Source organism: Carex rostrata, chromosome 13 (genome assembly GCF_964058835.1).
Source record: "Carex rostrata chromosome 13, lpCarRost1.2, whole genome shotgun sequence".
NCBI lineage: Eukaryota > Viridiplantae > Streptophyta > Magnoliopsida > Poales > Cyperaceae > Carex > Carex rostrata.
In genome coordinates, this window is record NC_135930.1 from 2,421,126 (window position 1) to 2,446,391 (window position 25,266).

The 25,266-nt window shown below is 33.6% G+C and overlaps 1 protein-coding gene and 1 pseudogene across 2 annotated transcripts; one reads left to right on the plus strand and one right to left on the minus strand.

Moving 5' to 3' along the window:
* Window positions 1-9,986: 9,986 nt before the first annotated feature.
* LOC144564760 (subtilisin-like protease SBT5.5) lies at window positions 9,987-11,704 on the minus strand. Its single transcript, XM_078314363.1, has 3 exons — window positions 11,512-11,704; window positions 10,774-10,871; window positions 9,987-10,269 (listed from the first exon to the last, which is right to left on the minus strand). The coding sequence occupies exons 1-3, from the start codon at window positions 11,685-11,687 to the stop codon at window positions 10,199-10,201; spliced, it is 345 nt and encodes a 114-aa protein (XP_078170489.1). The 5' UTR covers window positions 11,688-11,704; the 3' UTR covers window positions 9,987-10,198.
* Window positions 11,705-15,892: 4,188 nt separating this feature from the next.
* LOC144564078 (G-type lectin S-receptor-like serine/threonine-protein kinase At1g34300 pseudogene) lies at window positions 15,893-17,250 on the plus strand (annotated as a pseudogene). Its single transcript, XR_013514545.1, has one exon. The product of XR_013514545.1 is annotated as a G-type lectin S-receptor-like serine/threonine-protein kinase At1g34300 pseudogene (transcript).
* Window positions 17,251-25,266: the final 8,016 nt, after the last annotated feature.

Consider the following 25,266-nt stretch of genomic DNA (forward strand, 5'->3'; position numbering starts at 1 on the left):
TACCCGAATCGCAAGTCCTTGACCGGAAGACCCTTATCCTTTTTCTTCCCTTAGTCTCAACCCTTTTATTTTGTAGAGAGGAATGAATTGACAGATAGAGAGAGATTAATAGCCGCCAGAGACAGAGCCATATATTTATTTCATCTTTAATTCAATATTTGAATAGGCCCGTTTCTAAAATGAATAGGCACATACGTCTCTTCTCAGCAGGCTCCTCCCATTCCTTATTTATTTAATTAATTAATTAATTAATTAATTAGACAATCTTATTGGATTCTTAGTGGGTCTGAATTCAGAACTTGCCTATATTGGGTATTTCCTTATTTACAGAACATTGTCACATTTAATCGTGTTCTCCAGGGACCAATAGCATAATTGTATTATTTCCAAACTTTATATAATTTAGACCATCACTAAATCATAAAGTTATTAATACGCATTCTACACATTAAAGGCCCCACTTCTCATGACACATATTGAACCCGTTAAATTAATACTTAATTTGATCACTTCATAACGGGTGTAATTAGATATTTGACAGTCTATTATTCAATATATATTTATATCACATATAAGCCCATATATGTTGTAATTAATATAAATTAATTCCAACAATCTCCCACTTGGGCTATATGTGTATCCGAATAATATATATTGATAAAACTGAAGTGAGTACTCAAACTGTGCTGTCATAGCCTTTTGCGTCATCAACCAATTCCGTCCATTAATCATATCCACAAGGACTTAATTAGTATTCGTCTCATAAAGCGAAACTAAACCAATATAAATCACTGTGTAAATATAACTGAATGACATGAATCATAAAGGGGATGTGTAGTTTGGAAATTACATGCAATGTGATCCACATGTCTATCTCCAATTTGGTCACTTTATCTTAATTTGAGGTCAATCATAATTTCAGAGTGCATAATAAACTGAATAACTGAAAGCTAAATAACTGCATGATACATACAAATAACAGAATATCATATAAAAATTAAATTCATGATATCTGTAAAAGTATATCATATAAAACATAAACATGATACATAAAATACAGACTCCCACTAAATCTGACAATCCTCTTTTACATAGATACCCATATGAGCGACATGCTCGTGAAACTGTTTGGGTACCAATCCCTTAGTCAGCGGATCTGCTAGCATGGAAGCTGTACCAATATGCTCAACACTTATAAGTCCACTCTGAACTCTTTCCTTCACAGCAAGGAACTTAATGTCGATATGTTTGGATTTCGACGAGCTCCTGTTGTTGTTGGAATACAGCACTGCTGAATTATTGTCACAATATATCTTAAGTGGCAACTTAATAGTATCCACAACACGCAGCCCAGTGACAAAATTTCTTAGCCATATTCCATGGTTCGATGCCTCGAAACATGCAATGAATTCGGCTGCCATGGTGGAAGAAGCAATCATTGTCTGCTTTGCACTCCTCCAAGAAATAGCTCCTCCAGCCAACATAAAGATATAACCGGATGTTGACTTCAAGCTATCCACACAGCCCGCAAAATCGGAATCAGTATATCCAATGACCTCAAACTTATCTGATCTCCGATATGTCAGCATATGATCCTTCGTTCTTTGCAAGTACCTTAGTACCCTTTTGGCTGCTCTCCAGTGATCCATACCAGGATTACTGAGATACCGGCCTAACATTCCTGTGATGTACGCAATATCCGGACGCGTACACACCTGAGCATACATCAGACTTCCTACTACCGAAGCATATGGAATCTGGTGCATTTCTGATTTCTCGAATTCTGTCTTTGGGCACTGATTGAGACTAAATTTGTCTCCTTTTGCAACAGGGGTATTTCCTGGTTTACAGTGTTCCATGCCATATCGCTTGAGAATTTTATCGATATATGCTTGTTGTGAAAGCCCCAAAATACCCTTATTTCGATCTCTATGTATTTTAAGGCCTAACACATATGATGCTTCGCCAAGATCTTTCATATCAAAATGCTTGAAAAGAAATCTCTTGGTTTCACGCATCATGTGTATATCGTTACTGGCAAGCAATATGTCATCAACATATAAAATCAGAAACATAAACTTACTCCCACTGAACTTGTGATATATGCATTCATCCACCAAGTTAGGCTCAAATCCAAATGAGATAATTACTTGATGAAATTTGAAATACCACTGTCGAGACGCTTGCTTGAGTCCATAGATGGATTTCTTTAATTTGCAGACCATCTGCTTGGAGTCATCAGACTCGAAGTTCGGTGGTTGCACCATATAAATGGATTCATCAATGTCGCCATTGAGAAACGCAGTCTTAACATCCATCTGATGTAACTCAAGATCAAAATGTGCCACTAAAGCCATGATTATTCTGAAGGAATCTTTCATAGACACAGGTGAGAAAGTTTCCGTAAAGTCAATGCCTTCTTTCTGTGTAAATCCCTTAGCAACAAGTCGCGCTTTGTATCTTTCCACATTACCTTCTGAATCCTTCTTGGTCTTAAATATCCATTTGCAACCAACAGGCTTCACACCTTGAGGTAATGGGACGATATCCCAGACTTTGTTGTCATACATTGACTTTATTTCATCATTCATGGCCTCGATCCAATTTTGAGAATTCGCACTTTCCAAAGCTTGACGGAGACTGAGAGGGTCATCCTCCATCATGCCAATGTCGAATTCATGTTCTTGAAGGAACACAACATAATCATTAGATATTGCGCTTCTTCTCTCTCTTGTGGACCGCCTTAAAGGCACTTGTTCTTGAAGTTCTTGAGGTGGTATAGGTTCCTCTTCAACATCAATATTGTCTTGTACAGGATTCTCTTCCACTTCTGAAGGTTCATTAACTGTAGGTTCATTCACTGTACGATCCTGAACCAATGAATCTCCAGATATTCTTATTACAATTGGTACCATTGTTGGTGCCTCTTGTATAGGAGAATCTTGTTTCTCTTCAAAGACAATTTGATTTGTATTTCCCCCTTGAACCATAACATCCTCAAAGAACTTAACTGTATTTGTCTCGAACATTGTTCTATTAGTGGGATCATAAAACTTATACCCCCGGGACCTTTCCGCATAGCCGACAAAATAGCAGCTAACTGTCCTTTCGTCCAGCTTTTTCTCTTGTGGCCTATAAGGCCGAGCTTCAGCCGGACAACCCCATATTTTAAAGTGCTGAAGACTAGGCTTCCGCCCGGTCCACAATTCATATGGAGTTTTGTTCGCTGCTTTAGTCGGTACTCGATTCAGAATATATGCTGCTGTCTTAAGTGCTTCTCCCCAGAGGTTCAATGGAAGCGAGGTATGAGAAATCATACTCCGCACCATCTCCATTAATGTTCGATTGCGCCTTTCAGCTACACCGTTCATTGCGGGCGAACCCGGCATTGTATACTGTGGCACAATTCCATTTTCCTCTAGAAATTTAGCAAAAGGCCCTGGACGTTGTTCTCCTGAGCCGTCATATCGACCATAGTATTCACCACCACGATCCGATCTGACGCTTTTAATCCTTTTGTTGAGCTGTAACTCAACTTCAGCCTTGAAGGATTTAAATGTGTCCAAAGCTTGAGCCTTTTCTTTAATTAAAAATATATAACCATATCTAGAATAATCGTCAATGAAACTGATAAAATATACATGCCCATTCCTAGTAGCTGTAGGGAATGGCCCACATATGTCCGTATGTATCAGTTCAAGGACGTCTGTCATACGATTGGCTGTATATTTGCGCATGCTTGTTTGTTTGCCCTTTGCACACTCAATGCACGGACCGAGATCCGACATGTCTAAGGGCCGCAGAATATCACTTTGAATAAGACGTGTTATTCTCTGTTGAGAAATATGACCTAAACGCTTATGCCAAAGTGCAGCTGAATCCTGATGTGTTAATTTCTGTCTAACGTTTCGAGTTTCATTGTTCAAGGTCTCATTATAGGAAGCAATAGTATCTAAAGCATAAAGATTATCCAAAACAGATAGAAAACCAGAAGCAACCAAATTGGAGTTTTGATACAAACCAAACTTTCTATCTCCAAATGAACAAGTAAAACCTAATTTGTCCAATGCAGAAATAGAAATCAAGTTCCGCCTAAAAGACGGTACAACAAAAGTATCAAACAAGTCCAAATACAAGCCAGTTTTCAAAAGTAATCTAAAATGCGCTATAGCTTCAACTTCTGCCTTGTTTCCATCGCCTACATAGATGTATTTTTCACCATCATTTGGCTTCCGGTAACTTCGGCAACCCTGCATAGACACAGAGATGTGAGTAGTTGCACCCGAATCTATCCACCATGTGTCTATTGAAACTGAAACTGCATTAACTTCTTCACAAACAAAAGAAAAATTAATACCTTTCTTAGCACGCCATGCGTGATAGTTGGTACAATTCTTCTTCACATGCCCTTCAGATCCACAGAAAAAACAACCCTTCTTCTTGTCTTTATTCGGCTCCGATCCGGTAACCGATCTCTTGTCCTTAATGGGCTTCTTCTGCGAACTTGTAGTTGCAGCATCTGAATTTGCCTTACGTTTCTGTTTCCCTTTTCCCTTAGAGGTAGAAGCAATGTTTGCGCTTTCGCTTTTGTCCGACTTCAACCTCTCTTCCTCTTGAACACAGTGCGAGATGAGTTCATTAACTGTCCATGAATCCTTCTGACAGTTATAACTCACCTTGAACTGTCCAAATGAGGCAGGAAGAGAGTTAAGGGCCAAATATACTAGCATATCATCCGATATATCTAGCTTATGTCCCTTCAATTTAGAAGCGGTATGCATCATTTCAAGAATGTGCTCCCTGACATTGCTCTTACCATGGTACTTCATTGAGCAGAGTTTGTTTAAGAGAATGCCTATTTCAGCCTTCTCATTCCTGACAAACCTCTGCTCAAGTTCCTTAAGATAGTCTTTAGCAAGAGTGGAATCAGAAACTGGTCCCCTAAAACTTTCAGGAATGGTCTTTTGCATGACCCGGAGACACAAGCGATTTGACCTCATCCACCGTGCATGTGCATTCTGATCCTTATCAGGACTAGTTTCAACAGGCACAGGTGGTTTGGCCTCCTGTAACGCTATGTCTAGATCAAGGCACCCAAGGATAATCTCTAGATTATCTTTCCAATCCTTGTAATTAGAACCCGTCAGCATCGGAATGCTATTAATGCCGGCTGTAAGATCAGTAATTTTTGCTGAAAATATTCACAAAAAGAACGAATCAAATTACCGAATTATAATAAAAAAAAATCAAAATAAGGCATATTCCATCAACTAAGTATCCTCGAATAATAAGTGCTCTTTGGAGTCAGTCATTATTCTAAGATAAATAGGTGTAGCTAATGAATGTAACAGTCCAATTGATGTCAATTAGTCAACCTTCCTTTGGGCCGATTAACTAATTACATCCAAAACTTAATGACTATTGCCCATTCATTACCACAAGTATACACATACAATACTTGATTATTGTCTTTCCTTTGGGCCAGTCCAATAACCAAACATTATATGTATATCTTCTGTGTATAAATTGGCAAATGATCAACGCCAGTATGAGAGCTTACTTTGGTAAGATGATACCTTTATCAATCATTTTCCAAAATATATCTCAATCTAAAGCCTTCATAATGATTTAATATTATCCATAAGAAACATTTATCAAAATTTGGCTTAACCGAATTAATCATAATGGGGTCATGCATAACGGTATACGATTGCAATGATATAAAACAATCAATAAATAACATGAGCCCAAATCATAAGTGAGATAGTATGACCCGAAGCACGATGGTCTTCAATATTGTAAGACTCCACTTGACAATAGCCATCATCCATCCTTCATGTAATTTTCTATACCAAACTACTACTCTAATAGTAATAAAGAAATTACATTAAAGTCCTAAGGATAACGGCTCGCAGACCGCATAAATGATACATATAAGCGACATGCAAGTCACTTTTAATTATAAAATAAATTAATTCACGGGGCACCTTAGGCCGCATTTACACACATCATTCAAACATTCATTACAACATATCACACAAGGCAACGGGGTCATACTATTCACATATACCGTAACTTGCAAAAAAAGAGTTAGACATAGAATCCAAAATAGACTTCTACTGACTTAACCAAATATAGTAAACAAAAGTTTACTTGACCGAATAATAAATTTTTTTTTTTTTTATTTATTTTGTTCTGGTTCGGATATACTCTGTTCTGGTTTAAGCAATGATCATAGCAGAAAGAAATAATCAATTTTTATATTTCCGAATCAATTTTGAAAATTTGCACAGAATCAAAATTTTCAGAAATATATATATATATACTAATGCAAAGTATTTCATTTTGGCGCATTTCATGAAGGCATTAATTTGTCATTAAGGAATCAGAAAATTAAACCTTTAGCGGATATTAATTGTCTTACCAAAATTGCTATCGGATTTAGCAATCAGAAAATTGCGCCATTAATTGCCCATAAACAATTAATTGCCATAAATACCAAAATTAATTGTCTTGAGGTGCTTTTAATTATTTTATACAAATCAAAAGCCATTCAGGAATTTAAAGAGGCGCATATCAAGTTAATGGAAGTTAATGGCATAATCAAACAAGTTAATGGCAAATCAAAATTGTTTACATTAAATATGCGCCAATTCAGATTCCATTAAATATGCGGCAATTATTTATTTAGTGGCAAATAAAAAAAATTTCCTAAATATACGGCAATTTACATTATTATGAATATCTGAACCGTTTGAGCATATTACATTATTTATTCACAATATACAAATTGCCGAATAGAAATTTTGGCTTAACAAATTAATCAAACCATATCAACATATATGCGCCATATTAAAATAATAAAATTATTCTTAACAGATTCATGGTCAAAATTAAATTCCAAACTTTGGTAGATTAAATTAATACTTTTGACCATCAAATCAAACTTTTGACCATTAATTCTTGAAGATCAGAACTACCGAATTGATACCATAACAGAGAAACAAAATTGCGCCATAATCAAAACTTCCGAAAATTAATCTCTTTTGCGCAAACCTTATCTTATCCGAACCAGAATCAAAATTTAACGATTCATCTAGAGTAGGCTCTGATACCACTTGTTAGGATTTCAATTTCATGCAAAACCATATTGCAATTCATAAATCCTAGATTTACCATGATCCTCTAGTGAACCCTAATATGAAATTTAAAGTTACCTTGATCCATAGCTATGATCTTCCGGAGAGACACAATCACCGTTGATCACCGGAAGCCTTTAGATTTCCAAGTAATCCCTCTCAAGTCCGATGGAGAGAGCGAGAGAGGCGGCACCGACAACGTTCTGTTTGCGCAAGAGAAATACCCGAATCGCAAGTCCTTGACCGGAAGACCCTTATCCTTTTTCTTCCCTTAGTCTCAACCCTTTTATTTTGTAGAGAGGAATGAATTGACAGATAGAGAGAGATTAATAGCCGCCAGAGACAGAGCCATATATTTATTTCATCTTTAATTCAATATTTGAATAGGCCCGTTTCTAAAATGAATAGGCACATACGTCTCTTCTCAGCAGGCTCCTCCCATTCCTTATTTATTTAATTAATTAATTAATTAATTAATTAGACAATCTTATTGGATTCTTAGTGGGTCTGAATTCAGAACTTGCCTATATTGGGTATTTCCTTATTTACAGAACATTGTCACATTTAATCGTGTTCTCCAGGGACCAATAGCATAATTGTATTATTTCCAAACTTTATATAATTTAGACCATCACTAAATCATAAAGTTATTAATACGCATTCTACACATTAAAGGCCCCACTTCTCATGACACATATTGAACCCGTTAAATTAATACTTAATTTGATCACTTCATAACGGGTGTAATTAGATATTTGACAGTCTATTATTCAATATATATTTATATCACATATAAGCCCATATATGTTGTAATTAATATAAATTAATTCCAACAATATCATCCTCTAAGATCTAACAGATGAAAAAAGAAACAAACTTATCATCAAAGTACAAGTTAGCTGTCGGATCAGGGGAAAAGGTGGAGAAGAAGAGGGCTGTCGGATAAGGGAAAAGGTGGAGAAGAAAAAGAGAAGGGAGGGCATTTCAGTCATTAATTATTTGGAGTGGCAAATTTAGAAATTAATGAAGTTTAGAGTGACATTTTTACAATTTCAAAATTCGGAGTGATATTTTTACAATTTGAAAGTTTTGGAGTGGCAAATAACCAATTTTTCCTAATATTAAAGGTCCCTTATATCATAAGCAGGGACCGGATTGACTCCATTTAAAATTAGACGGTTGACATTAATTAACTCAAAAAATTTATTTTTGAGTTAATGCAGAGGATATGCATTCGGACCGGGCTAAGCTGCTGTCTTTCCTTTTGTTTGTTGTTTTCTAGCTAATACCACACCAGGTTGAGTCCGCATCGTCTACATTAACTCAAAAGACATTTTAAACAGAGCTAATCCTACAACAGCTTATAATTCAAGGACCTTTAATACTAATGTGAATTTAATCCGTACGAATTTTAAAGCGCATCGGACGATTCAGATGCAAACTCAAAAGAATTTTTTTGAGTTAAAGCTGAGGATACGAATTCCACCAAATTGACAGGCTGTAGTTAATCCCCACGGTGTCACCGCTGCTTATAGAAGCTTGGTAAGATACCCCACTTCTCCCGTGGGAGAGTGGGTTTAATCCCTGCTAAAAACAGAAAATAGTGTGTGTGGAACCTACGAACAATTCTCAAAAAAAATATATATATATATATATTAATCCCCACGGTACTATGCATTGATAAGAAGAGTACTATGATTGACACTAGAGAAAATGCGTCCAGCTAGCTTACATTATTTATCATCCTGCCTTAACGCAATACATTGAATCTATCAATGGGTGGAACTCTCTGGGTGAGTAATTGTCAAAATGAAATTTTTGTTACTTCTCCTTCATTATTTATTTTTATGGTCATGCTTGATTATTATTTAAAATTTTAAAAATTAAGTTAAGGAGACGTAAATTATTTTTATTTGGTTGAAATTTCTTATTTGAATTATGATTTTCAAAATTCATAAAGGAGAAGTGGGAAACATGCAAAATAATTACAGTATATTTGAACATAGAGTAAGTTAATCTATCTGTAGTGGTGATTTAATTTGTTTTGTTGTAACTCAATTCTTACTTCATCTTATAAATTATCATAAGTTATTATTTTTTGACAACCCAAGTGAAAAATAATGCCTCTTATTCCTCTCCACTTAAGTTGCAATCAAACATGAATTATATGCAATACAAAACGGAGTAAATGGATAGGTTTGAATGTCTGACCCTGTCCCTGCTTATAACCTAACCAACTAAGATTAAGTATGAAAAAAATTGTGCATAAAATTAAGAAAATAAATTAGTTCTCAATATGTGATTAACGGGATTAATTATGTTTAGATGTTTGCATAAGTGCTCAGGGCAAAGAGAACAATTATACTGAAAGATAATTGAGTGCCTCAATCTCCATCTGAGATTGTACTTGAGCCTCAATTAACCATTTTTATAGATTAATTAAACTTATTCATGAACTTTATTTAATTAAACTTATTCATGGTAATTGAGCCTCAATTATTTTTTTTTCTGTTCAAAGCCCGTAGGCACTTTCATTGAAAATACTTTCTGGTATATATATATTTTTAAGAAAACTTGGGTCGATGTCCGCATTTTATATTCCACAGTTCTGTCACATGGTATAACTGTTCTGATGAAATGAATGGAAAGGAAAAATGCGCTCAATACATTTGAGCTTGAAATTATAATACAGAAAAAAAAAAGGCTACTAAAGAAAACAGAAAATTACTTTCTGGTAATTGAACTTTATTTTTAAAATTCTTCAAGTCTGGTTAATTCAATAAACTTTTATGCATGAATACTCATTTAACAATTTCAATATTAGTTCAAAATAAAAAAATAAAAATAAAAACAATGTAGATACTACACAAATTTCTGATATGCCATTGAATTATAATGTTGAGGAAAATACAAGATGGCAAGTGAATTTTTGTAATCTTACCGATAAAAAAATAAAACATGAGATAATTTCAGGACAAAATTACAATAAGTGATTAATTAAACAACCCTCAAAACAAACACTTAAATAAAATTATTACATGTTTAATAAAAGCAGCAGCTTAGAACTGGAGGAATGGATCAGAGAGCTTGTAAGGCTCGCTTGGTTTAACATCTGTGACTTCAGGTACCTCTGCCAAAAAAAAAATGAAATTATTTTCATAGCATAAATAGTTCTACATTTCTAAGTGCATCCTAATAGTATTTGTCTTCCTTAATTTTGATTTCTCATTATTATTACAATCTTTACAAATTATTTTTCAAATAAAATAAAAAAGAAAATTTATAAGCACATTATAGATAGTTCAACAATATAATTCATGCAAAAAATATTGTTTAATTTCGAATCGTTGAAATTTTAAATCCTTGATGTATGGTAGAACATATGCCAAATAACATTATTTTTTAGAAACATAATATATGTATGTATCATATAGATCATAAATAAATAATGTTTGATTTCAAAACAAGCTTTATAATTTCATCAATAACTCAAATTATTTTTACAACAAATCATAATCAAACAATCAAATCTGTTGACCTAATTAAATTCTCACTACTACTACTATTACTTAAATATGTCCTAAAAGAAAATCATTATAAATTTGAAACAATTCAAAGGATGTTTGAAACTTACTTTTGAGTTCCTGAGCTTGTTGTGGAGTTAACTTTGCAGAGAATCCGCTTACAACATCTGTATAGTGATAAACTAGAGCCTTCCTGGCAGCCTCCTCACTTGCAAAGTTAAAAAATAAACAAGTTTAAAATTTTATGTATCAAACAAACAAGAACAAGATGCCAAACTATGATCTTCAAAAATCAAAAATATATATATGGAGAATTTCACATGTTATTTACCAATAAGAAATATTATTTTAAAGGAATGTTGAATATAACAATAATTTAAAATTTGTAAAATGTGTCAGGAAATTCCATTTCATATATAAATAATAATAATAAATCTTTATTAAGTCCACCAATAGCACGATGCCACGTCACCCTCCAGCTCCAAATTATAACGCATTGCTAGCGTTTTTTACATCCCTTTCATATAGTTATTTTTTCATATGCTAATCAAAAGCTATCCAAATTAAAAAAAAATTGTAGATGTGTCATTTCAATAGGATCCATATATATATATCAATATGGGTCATCTATCAAGGTTAATTATATTATATTATATTGCTAAAATTATCAAACCATTTTATTAGTGACCAAATAATTTTGAATTGGATCAAAATTTACACATTGTGTCATATTGAATAAGCACATTTCAAAACTTCAATGGCATTAGAAAATTAAGAGATAATAATTTTTTTAAGGAAATTAACAATTTAAGTTCAGAAAAATTGTGGATGAAAAGGCTATAACAAACCTGCCAAGAACTTTAGATAGAGCGGCGATTTGGAACGTGTTCGAGTCCATGCCGCCGGGTGGGTGGCGCATGTACACCATGAAAGGTTTCACCTCTTGAGTCATTGTAATAGGTAGTGCAATGAAAAAAACCAGAGTAGATAAAAAGATGTAAAGAGGAAGAGATGTGTTCTTCATGTCTTTTGTGTTTTGTTTTCAGAATATGTATATTCTTTTTGTTTTTTTGTTTTTATAAGAATGGGTTGGAAACTTTATAAACTTTTTTTTTCTTATTTTAGTGTTTGTTTGTTTATTTGTCTTTGTTGGTGCTTGGTTGAATTAAATTACTATTGGATATTTAGATAGCTTAAATATTTTGTATAAACTACTTGAACCATACAATTTTTTTGGTAAAACAATTAATGATAAGTTGATAACTATTGATAGGTACATGTAAATGGTTTATATTTTTGGGGTCACCAATAATTCATTTTTTATTTTTTACAGTTGTTACAGAAGATAGGCATGAACATAGGAATTGAAAGCCTCAAGTTTTTTTTTCCCTATTTTTAGCAAATTAAGTTCCAATCTGTTAGTTTTCTTTGAAGAATAATGGCTATTAATAAGCTTTGACAACGAGGTGCCAGTTATTTTAAGGCAAAGGCTTCTATGGACCTAAGGACTTATTTGTAAAATGAACATATTTTTATTTTCAAAGTTCAAACAATCGATCCGAACCGTTCATCTTGTTCTCCATATTAATATGTGCTTGGAGACCAAATTTTACATTTTTCTGAATTTTTTTACTATTTATTAAGATGGGTACAAAATTCAATGGTCTGAATTTGATATCTTTTGTACCCATCTTAATAAATAGTAAAAAAATTCATAAAAATGTAAAATTTGGTCTCCAAGCACATATTAATATGGTGAACAAGATGAACGGTTCGGATCGACTGTTTGAACTTTGAAAATAAAAATATGTTCATTTTACAAATAAGTCCTTAGGTCCATAGAAGCATCACTCTTATTTTAATTGCTTCCGGGATCCAGGGGTAGAGTCGGAAATGAAATGGAGTGTGTGTGTGTGTATGGGGGGGGGGGGGTGCCATAATAAAATAAAATGTTTAATATTAAAACTTAATTAAATAATAGTCATATATATGATGAAAAAAATGTTACCCGATACCCATTAAGTTACCTTTTCTTATTGTAAAGATCTCGTTTAATAATGAAATTTGATGTGACTTTTTCAACGATTTTAGTTAGCACTTGAACTAATTAATTAAAATTAAGCAAATTCACATAGGTAAAGGGACATGACTTGGAAGTTGGAATCAATGCGTTCACCGTGTGCCGTGTAAAATACGGATGGAACTAAAAATTTAGTATGGTAAAGACTGAATTTGAGAAATAATAATATTCAACAAGAACATGACATTTATTATTCTAATTAAACAAATATTCTATTAATAAGGAAAGTAAATTACAAAAAATTATTAAAAATTTATAATTTTTATTAAATCATAAGAGACTAAATTTTCACTGCCTCTCCTCCTCTCCGCTCTAATTGGCATGAAGTTTTGGAGCGAGATGAGAGCAATTGAGGAAGAGAGAGAGAAGAGACAATTAGTAGCGGATTTGTGTATATCAGGGGATGTTAAGCAACTTTCATTTAAAACATTAATCATTTATATTAAATTTACTTGAATTTTCAATTTTTTAATGTTCGTATATAGTTTAGCGCCTCCAAACCCCGTGTCTCCCCCATCATATAAAATAATAAATGTATGCTTGTAGCCTATTGGTTAGGATTTCATTTGATATTTGAGTTATTGGGTTCAATTTTACAATATTATTTTTGTCTTTCATATATTATGTATTTTATAATTTAGTCCCTATTCAAATTTTCCAATTCCGCTATGGGACAAAGTGAAATAGTCACCGGTCTGGTCTAGAGACTGGAGCAATATTCCTCAGTCTTTGAGGAAATTGAAGTAATAAAGTGTGAAACTGCAAATTTTTAACTTATAGAAGTCTTCATTTTGTATTTTTGATAAAATTGTGCATTAAATTTTGACCAACTTAAAAGTTGTTTGGTCATTATTAAACAATTTAAAAATTCTAACAGTTGAGTTTCATGACTACTAGAATTGCACCAAAATTGACATACAAGACAATAAATATGTGCATCATTTTATTTTGACAGAAATAATTAAAGAAATATATTTTTTCTGCCAAGACATATGCATTGATAAACAATTTTGCAATAATTCAACGGAGCAACACACAATAGTTATTTTATTTACGGATGTTTAAATAGTGTTTATTACGTCATAGTAGAATGGTTGAAAAAACAACACTTTTTGTCATATCACGCTGCTATAGCGCGCTATAACGTGGTACAGTGCCAATAGTGTCATAGTTTTTATGATCCAAAAACACTATAGCAGTGCTATAGTGCGTTATTTAAATAGTTATATTGCATTTCACGCACATGATCATACACATACCTTTTAAAACAAGGAGAGAGAAACATGATTCAATTAATAATCAACCGATCAAAATAATATATACAAAAATTTATATAATGTGATATAGCTTAAAAGCTCAGAGATTTAGATTGTGTTTCAGAACTCACGCTTAGAGGGAGGGGAGGAATTAAAGTAACGAGGGTATTCGCTATTTTACAAACAATAATCTTACATTCTTATTTGCAGAGTGACCACTTTTGTTAAAGTTGAACACGGTTCTCACCTCCGTTCCTCTCTGCACAATGTTTATTTTTCTCCGATTTTTCTTTAATTTTTCTCTTCTAAAATAAATAAAGTTGTCCGTTCAGACAGCCTTTGTTGACTGAATCAAAAGACCTCCGCATTTATATTTTTCAACCCTACCCACCGTTCACGGCTCCATCAGCGTCCGTATAATCCCTGCTTATTGGGCCCCACTGGTTCATATCCTCATCGTAACCGTTCAAATCTCTTGGTATCTCTCATCCAACGACTAAGAAAAAACACAACAAATTGCAGAGACATGCTGTCCCCTGGACACTCCTTTGATATTCTGTTACTTATTCACTGTTGAACTTCTCTGACACTGAGCCCCACTATGTCGTTTATGTTAATCAGTAGAATTAAACATGAAACTTGCAACGAATATGGAACATAGAACCTGGACTCCGACGACTAAGGAATAAAGCAGAAACTTTGTACCGTGTTTACCAGATAAACTTTTTTTTTCAGATTGTCATTTGGTTTACCCAAGCTTCTAAATAGCTAGCTATAGCGGTTTTGGACCCAGAAAGCTAAGCTACGGGCTAAAACTGTGCTAATCAAGCTACGACCGCTATAGCGGTAATAGTGGTCCGCTATGCTACATGGGTTATGATTTTGCAATTTTTTTTTTCTGAAAACATAATTTTGCAATTTTAATGGGATTTAATATCTAGATTGGTTTTTTTTTTTTACTTTATTAAGCTATATCAATACAATGGAACATGTGCGGGCTATACCGCTATATCAATTAAATTTTGTATCATGCATTAATATATGGTAGTGGTATATTTTGAATATAAAATATATCGATAGTTTTTGAATTAGAGATATTTTGAATAACAATTTGAACTTTGTATTGGTTTAATATGAATAATATTAGAACTTCTTAATTAATTTGATATTTTTTTTCTTGATGAGACATTTTTACTAGGTAAAGCCTTCTATGGACATAAGGACCTATTTGTAAAATGAACATATTTCTATTTTTAAAGTTCAAACAGTCGATCCGAACCGTTCATCTTGTTCTCCATATTAATATGTGCTTGGAGACCAAATTTTACATTTTTCTGATTTTTTTTACTATTTATTAAGATGGGTACAAAATTCAATGGTCTGAATTTGATATTTTTTATACCCATCTTAATAAATAGTAAATAAATTCAGAAAAATGTAAAATTTGGTCTCCAAAGATATACTAATATGGAGAACAAGATGAACGGTTCGGATCGGCTGTTTGAACTTTGAAAATAAAAATATATTCATTTTACAAATAGGCCCTTATGTCCATAGAAGCATCACTTTTTTTACTATTAGTAGAAATATAAAATATAATTTTTGAAATAAAAAAACGCTATTTATAATAGCTTTCGCTATAGCTCCGCTATTCGCTAAAGCTTTTTTTTTTTGTCTCCCCGCTACACCGCTATAAACGCTATTTAGAAGCTTGGGTTTACCGGATAAACTTTGTACCGTGTTTGATCAGATATTTTTTCCTATGATCGTCCCTTTCACTTCCTTTCTTCCAGTCTCACCATGAGATAGCGGTCTACTCTGCTTTGCTCTTAATTTCTCCCTTCTCTCTGTTATTTGTTCTTCGCTTATGACCGAACCATTTATTTAAATTAACCAAACTATCTTCTCAAAAGGATAAAAGAGAGAGAAATGATTTAGCTCAATCACTGAATTAATTGAAGAGCTCAGGTTTTCTCTACAACTCCTCTTGGCGAAAGATGCGACCTTTTGCTCTACAAACCCTAACTTTCTCCCTCCTTTTCTCTCTCATCCCCTTCCTCACCACCTCTGCTGATGTCCCTCTCGGCTCAATTATAACCCCACTGAACTCTTCTTCTTCATGGCCTTCCCCAAACGGCACCTTCGTTCTCTCCTTTGTTTCGCCTCAGACTTCGCCTAACCTCTACTATCCTGCCATCTCTTACTCCTCTGTACCAATCTGGAATCCACCGGGCCCGCCTCTTGTCGACTCAGGTGGGTCCCTCCGCCTCCTCCAATCAGGTAACTTGGTGCTTCAAAATTCGTCTGGCAACATCCTTTGGCAGAGTGACACGTCATCCCTTGGTGTAACCTCTGCATCCTTGCTTGATACTGGTAACTTTGTGCTAAACAATTCAAGTTCTTATGTGTGGCAATCCTTCGAACACCCAGCAGACACTATTATAACGGGACAAAATTTCAACTTTAACCAAACCCTCACCTCAAATTCATACTCTTTCTCTCTCCTACAATCAGGAAACCTCACTCTCAAGTACAACGGTACTATCGAGTATTTTAACAATGGCTATAACACAACTTACACGCAAAACAGAAACTTAACCTCACCGGTTCTGTCCTTACAATCAAATGGCATCGTTCAAATTTACGACGGGTCTCTTAACTCAACCGTTGTTATTGCCTATAGCGATAATTATGGTGATACTACTACCATGCTTCGGTTTTTACGGCTTGACAGTGATGGTAATTTCCGGGCTTACAGTGCATTCCCTGGATCATCTGCTAGTGAAGCTGAACAGTGGTCAGCCGTGACCGAGCAATGCGATGTTTTTGGTTATTGCGGGAATTACGGCTTGTGCACTTACAATAAGACATCTCCTATTTGCATATGCCCCTCCAAAAATTTTGAATTCATCGATCCAACCAACCCGAGAGGTGGGTGTAAGAGAACCGTGGATCTGAGCAAGTGCCCCGCGAATTCTACCATGTTAGAATTGGATAACACGCTGTTTTTAACTTACCCACCTGAACTATCAAATGAGAGATATTTTGCCGGTTCAACTGCGTGCCATCAAAACTGCTTAACGGGTTCAGCTTGTGTTGCTTCAACCGCTCTTGGTGACGGGTCGGGTTTGTGCTATTTAAAGGTGGATGATTTTGTTAGCGCGTATCAATCGGCAACCTTGCCTAGCACATCTTACGTAAAGGTGTGCCCACCTGCTGTACCAAATACCCATTAATTTTAAAACTTAATTAAATAATAGTCATATGATGAAAAAATGTTACTCAATACCCATTAAGTTATTAGAACAATATTTTCAGTTCATCTCAGAAAATTTATGAGCAAAAAAATGAGGCTTTCTTTTCTTTTCTTATTGTAAAGATGTCGTTTAATAATAAAATTTGATGTGACTTTTTCAATGATTTTAGTTAGCACTTGAACTAATTAAAATTAAGCAAATTCACATAAGTAAAGGGACATGACTTTGGATCAATGCGTTCATTGTGTGCAATGTTAAATACGGATGGAACTAAAAAATTACTATGGTAAGGACCAGTGTTCTAAATAGCGCGCTATAACGTTTTTGGATCCTAAACGCTAAGCTAAGGCATCAAAATGCACTATTTAAGCTACAGACGCTATAGCGGTAATAGCGGTCCGTTATAGCGCATAACATATAGCGCAAATAGCGCGCGCTATGTATCATGAACTTTTTTTTTTCAATTTATATGGGTTTTAAATAAAGACTCTGATTGGATTTTAATTGTGATTTTTTTTTTTTTGCAATTGACGTATTAAGCTTTATATTAAACTATTAATTATTAAATGAGAGATCCATCAAACGAAATCAAATAAGGAAGCTACAGCGCGCTATGCAACATGAGTTGTTTTTTTTTTCAATTTATATGGGCTTTAAATAAAGGCTCAGAATGAATATATTAAGATATTTCTGGAAATAACAAAATGAAACTTACTATATGGTAGTTTGAATATTTTGAATAGATTAAGATAGTTAATTATGCCATGATGTCTAGGTTATTTTGAAATTTAAATAGAAAAAAGATAGATTATGTCATGATGCTGAATATATTTTGAATAGAAAAAGATCGATAGTTTATGATATCAGTATTATTATAGATATTTTGAGTTGCAATTTGGACATTGAATTGGTTCAATATGAATATTATAATTTTTTAATCAATTTGATATTATTTATTGTTCTATGAGACTTAGATAATGTTGATATTTAGTACAAATATATGATATAATTTTTATAAAAATAAGAAAACGCTATGTAGCATAGCTTTCACTATATATGATAATGTTGATATTTAGTACAAATATATGATATAATTTTTATAAAAATAAGAAAACGCTATGTAGCATAGCTTTCACTATAGCGACGCTATTCGGTATAACTTTTTTTGTAGGCTTCCCGCTATGACGCGATAAACGCTATTTAGAACCTTGGTAAGGACTGAATTTTAGAAATAATAATATTCAACAAGAACACGACATATTTATTATTCTAATTAAACAAATATTCTATTAATAGGGAAAGTAAATTACAAAAAAATTATAAAATTTATAATTTTTATTAAATCATAAGAGACTAAATTTTCATTGCCTCTCCTCCTCTCCGCTCTTGGCATGAAGTTTTGGAGCGAGATGAGAGCAATTGAGTAAGAGAGAGAGAAGAGACAATTAGGAATGGATTTGTATGTATCGGGTGCTAAACCACTTCCATTTAAAACATTTAATCATTTATATTAAATCTACTTGCATTTTCAATTTGTTGAAGTTCGTATACAGTTTAACATAACCCGCCCCCCCCCCCTCCCAATCCCGTGCCGACTCCATCATAAAATGATAAATATATGCTTGTAGGCTATTGGTTGGAGTTTCATGTAATATTTTGAGTTATTGGGTTCAATTTTCAGTGATCGTATTATTTTTGTCTTTTTCATATATTATGTATTTATAATTTAGTTATCTATTCAAATTTTCTAGTTCCACTCTGCAAGGGCATACCCAGTGTAGTCCGGGGGAACAGCTGCCCCCCCCCCCCCCTGGATTTTTGAAAATAATGAAAAAAATATGTTGATTTTGGTTTTACCTCTTCCTAAAAATTAGGTTGCCCCTCTCTAGAGAAAAACAGGTCTGGTTCTTTCTCTCTTGATTACTGGCAAGCCACGAGACTTCTTCTTTCTCTTGAATTCTGTAGTTCGAAAAATCCTCTTATTTAGGCTAATTTTCAGATAACAAATGAGGGAGAAAAATATTACAAAAGGGTCACACACGTCATTGACCTAATAGAATGCTTCTTTTTTATTTTAATTTTTGGGTAGGCTTGGTTTATGGTGAGCCCATATCTTTTCAAGCTTTTCATGTTTTGGTCTATGTGATGTGGGTGTACCCAAAATGAAGGCGTCATATTAAATGAGGAGTTTAAATAATTCAAATAATGCCTCTATGACAGTGGGCCCTACTGGTCTGAGTGTCATCTACCAAACCCAAGTTGCACCCAAATGTGCGTTAAATATTGTAAAATTCATATAAAATCAACCGTTTGGAGGTTTTTCGCGTTCTTCATATCGAAATTTTCAGTTTAACGCATAGAACATTATTAAGGATTTTATTTTCAATAAATCTAAATCTCATTTTTGTGAATTTCAAAAAATTATATTTTAAGGCATTGAATCGGCCAATCTTCTCAAAAAAATTGGATAAAATTCTTAAATAAATTTTCAAATTTTTAGGATTCAACAAATACTCTGTTAGGTAGTAATCTAGCAGTCAATCATAATTGTATTTTATTCATGAATTGGATGATTAATATATATCATTTTGCTCCATGAGTTTTATTGCTTTTACGAATCATTGTAGGTTAAGAACCGAAGTTGTGAAACTTCATAATATAGATGATAAATACTCTAAATAGTCACTAACCGTGGTAATTAATTAGCAAGAACACTAATTTACTATTATAAAGTTAGTATGTGGATTAAATGATGGTTAAGTTTCACAGACCATAGACAAAGAATTGTCATTTAATCACATAGATACATGTTAAGAACATGGTATTTGACTGGCCCAAGAATGAAACGTTATATGGTAATGTTTTTGTGTCATTAACGGTTTCATTCGTGTTAAGTTTTAAAGTATGAGATATGGACTTTCTTACATGAGAAATGTGTATTCGTAAGTGTTATCAAACGCTATATGTAAAAAGTAGTTATAAATGTGATATTTCAATACACATGACTTGTGTGGAGGAAGAGATGCTCACCAAAAGTACTATCGTCCCTCGTATTATTATATGAGTGATAGTAACACTGGGCCCCTTGATAGGAGTAGGATTATACATACGGTATGATTAATAGAGTTAATCATATGAAATAATCTACTCAAGATCAAGAAAAAATTTGGTTTGCAGGGATGACACATACCTACCCTGAACCTAATCTGTTACTATGAGACGAAAGAATTAACACAAGTAAATTAATAAGTTTACAGCAAGATCATGATATTGTACTGAACAACATCATCTGTGTAATTGGGGATCACAGTGCACAGCTAGGTGCCAACTGTGATCTGTAGAAGTTTTAACTCTACTGCCAACATAACACGGATCCTATCGGGTCACACCACATAGGAAATGGATCAGAGAATCTTATTATTAATTTAAACAGTCATAATTAATAAATAAGATGGCAAAATATTAATTATAAATGTTATAATTAATATAGAAATATCATAGAGATGATGGGCTTAAACAGATTAAAATTACAAGCGTGTATGACACATTGTGTAATTATTGTTACAACCGCAAATGAAATATAATTGTTCAGAACAATTATATATTTGGACCTTAATTATATTTAGAATATAATTAAGAAAGCCCAAGAGTTGAAGCCCAAAAGCTCAGGTCTGATACTATTCATACTGGGCCCTTGTACTATTCACATTGGGCCCAAATCAAAGTCCAAAATGTCTAAGCCCAATAACCATCCATACTGGGCTTTACTGGATCTTTCTGGACCTTGCTGGGCATTTTGGTAATTTACTGTTCATGCCCACCTACTGTTCATGATGCCTATAAATAGGGGTGGAGGGTTGGAGAGAAGGCATACCATTTCCTAGTTTGATTGGAAACCTGAATGAACGTCTGCAGAAGCCAAGTTCCTTTTTTTCTCGGATTTCCTCTCAAATAGTGATTGTGTGAGGTTATAAATATATACGTATAGACATATATATTTGAGTGGTAAGCGATTGTAATCTTGCGCAGTCAGCTGTAACTCTGCTTTTACACATAAGTTGTGAATCAGGGTATCTGCAAAGCGCGATATAACTTGTTTAGCTGAGTGCTGCGAGTATAGTATTTCTGGCAGAAGAAATACTCGCTCTCTGATCATTCTTGGTGTACTACTAATAGAGGCACTAGACATCTGGTGCTGTTGTCCGAGGAGGAGCAGCAGCAGCGAGGCAAGCGTAGCGGCAGTTCCAATTCGATTTTGGAACAAAGGTATAATGTTATATTAATTTATTTAATTGTTAAATAAATTTAGTTTTAGAAATCAATCAAGGAGATAGATCCTCGACTTAGGTTAGACGTAAAAAAATTTTGTTTTATGCCTTTTTTCGCACTAAAGCAAGCATGTGGTTTCACCCGAAAACCCAACCTGCTCCCCATCAGAATAGGTTGTTAATCTAATGAGTTTGAACCCAATAAGCTATTTGAATCTGGTTCTTATCCCTCATAGCAAAAATCATTCATCCACCCCTGCCGTTCTGGGACAAATTGAAAGAGTTAATGGGATGATAACTTTTTTTCCCCTCTTGGGTCTATTGTATCCAGAAATTTTTATTAATAGAAAATTAATTAAATAAATATCGATAATGAAGAACGAATTTGACTTTTTTTGAGATATAGGAAAAGCGTGATAGATTATCACGTCCGCTTGACGTTATAGATTATCACGACCAGGATTAACTGTAACTTTTTGCTAATTAACTAAAAAAGAAAAAAAAATTTACTGAACGTGATTGTTAATCATGTCGAACCAAATCCATTTGAATTTCTATGTAGCTAATAGGCATAAATTATATACACATTCGATTTAGTTTTTATCATAAAATAACGTCAAATATCTTGTATTTTGGACATAAAGATAATATAATACACATATAATTAAGTTACTGCGTTTGTTCGGCTTTAGATTGCAGGAAATGAAGAAAAATGAAGAAAAGACCCCCAGTGCAGACGCACTAGACCTCATTGCGGATGCACTCGATACTTAGATGAATTTCCAGCAACAAAGCACTTTACATAAAAAGTCCGAGCCTAATGCGGACGCACTCACAACTTAGTCGATTTTTGCAAGTTTTAGAATATTCAAGGAAAGAGAAAAGTCCGAGCCTAATGCGGACGCACTAAGATCCAGTGCGGATGCACTCAGAGAATCACGCATAAATTAAGAAGTCTAAAAAAGGAAATTCATAGCTAGTGCGGCCAGGGCAACCGCACTGACCACCCAGTGCAGACAGCCAAAAAAACTCATTTTCGACAGTTTTTTTTATTTCTAGCACATCCATGACGCGTTTCAAGGGCCCAAATTAGACACGCCGGTATGGGATGTAAAGATAGCATTCAATAACCTCCCTACATTGTAACCTCTAAATTGGGTAGAATTCCAGCTATAAAAGAGGGGGATCTTTTCCATTGAAGGCATCTCTTCATGTATGTCTATTACCATTGAATATAGCGAAAAATCTGCAGAAATTCTTGAAGTCTCGGAAACTTTTCAAGGAAGGAAAAGAAGAGGATTCGAGCAAGAAGTCGGCAAGATTGAGGTTTTTAATTTAGAGAAGAGTGTAACTTCTTCTTTATTTCATTTCTTTTTATTTTTGCCAACTTTTGTAATAGATCTCTCCATGAAAGAGTAGTTCTCTTTCTAGGGGTTTAGGTCAATGCATGAACTTGTTTAATTCTATCTTACTCGGTTATTTATTTTTATTATGATTATTTGATTTGATTGTTGATTTTTGTGATTTATCATTTGTGTTGATTACATAATTAGTACTTGAATTGGTCAAGTCCCGTTTTGGATTCTAAAGAACCAAAATTGCTAGGATGGGAATGAGATAATACCAAATTATGAACACAAATACCCTAGATTTGGATTAGAATCTAACCAATTTGTAATCTAAGCCGGAACTACAGAAATTGAGGTTAGGGTTTGGTGAAAAACTTAATCGTGAAGTCAATCTCTAATTAAGACATCTCAAATTGAATCGGATATTGGTATGAAGGACTTAATCGTGAAATACCGGTATTTGAGAATAAGAGAGACTAACAAGAGCTTCACGGTCTAGATATCTAGGGTGAAGGACCTAACCGTGAAGTCCGAACTATTTAGGCACGTTATTAATTCACGAAAGTGACCATTTTTAACATCTTAGGCTAGAAACCTCGTCAAATCAAATATAAATTTAAACAAACAAAGTAGATAAAATTAGTAAGGGATTGTAGACCGAATTCCTCTAGATCTTCTCAAACTTGAAAGCAACCAAAACTTTCTTTTTTCTCTTTACTTTCCCTTATTACTTTTATTTGTTTAAAACTCCTCTCTTCTAGATATTAAACCCAAACTTAGGATTGTTAAAATAAAACTCCCCCAATTCTACTTTACTTTCCTTTATTATCTGAAATTATTTCATAAAGTTTAAGCTAAGTGTCTAACATACACCCTGTGGATCGACACCTAGACACTATAAGGATAGGTTGTGCACTTGCAACCAACCCTTCTTTGAGTATTAAGGTTAACAAATTTAAAGGCAAAAAAAGTATAAATCCAACACAATTCCATATACTAAAAAATTTTCATCAGTAGCTCCGTTAATCACGTCCAGTATTTTTTTCTTTTGCTTTTTTAGTTAATTAGCGGAGAGTTATGGTTAATCCTGGCCCTGATAATCTATCACGTTTTTTCAAAACTGGCTGTGATAATCTATCACGTTTTTTCTATATCTCGAAAAAACTCAGATTCATTCTCCATTATCGATATTTATTTAATTAATTTTCTATTAATAAAAATTTCGGCTATCGTATCCATAGTTTCATAATTCAATTTTAGCAGCGTATGTGTGGTTGGGTGATCTTAGCGAGTCGATTTGGATTTTTAACAATATGCCCGAGACCCTGAAAGTCCTGTGACCAAGGGACAATCCGAGAGACTGGAGCAGACCTCAGTCTTTAAGGAAATTGAAGTAACGAAGTTTGAAAGAAAATAATTAAGAAAAATAGAAACTTCAAATTTTTAACTTATAAAAGTCTTCATTTTGTATTTTTGATAAAATTGTGTATTAAATTTTGACCAACTTAAAAGTTGCTTAGTCATTTATTAAACAATTTAAAAATTCTAACAGTTGAGTTTCATAACTTCTCTGAGATGATCAAATACATTTAGAATTGCACCAAAATTGACATACAAGACAATAAATATGCACATCAATTTTTTTGACAGAAATAATTAAAGAAATATTCTTTTTTGACAACTGCCAAGACATGCATTCATAAACAATTTTGCAATAATTCAATCGAGCAGCACACAATAACACACAATAGTTGTTTTATTTATAGATGTTTAAATAGCATTTATCGTGTCATAAAAAAACGGCCGAAAAAATGACACTTTTGTCATATTGCGCTACTATAGTGCGCTATAACGTGCTATATGGTGCTGATAGTGTCATAGTTTTTATGGTGCAAAAACACTATAACAGCGCTATAGTGTCACTATAGAGCGTTATTTAGAACCCTAATTATTTAAATAGTTATATTACATCTCACGCGCACATAATTACACATACCTTTTAAAATAAGGAGAGAGAATGATTCTATATACAAAAATTTATATGAAGTGATATAGATTAAAAGCTCGAAGATTTAGGTTGTGTTTCAGAACTCAACACTTAGAGGAAGGTAAAAGAGAAGGAGAGGAAAGTAACGAGGGTGTTCGCTTTTTTACAAACAATAATCTTACATTCTAATTTGTAGAGTGACCATTCTTATTAAAGTTGAACACAGTTCTCATCTTCGCTCCTCTCTGCACAGTGTTTATTTTTCTCTAATTTTTTTTTTTATTTTGAAGCAGATAAAGTCTGACAAGACCTCACCTCCCTACAGTGTTTTCTCTCTTCTCCTCCCTCTGCAAATCCCATCGGAATAGACCCTTAGCACACGATAAAAATACATTATGTATCTATT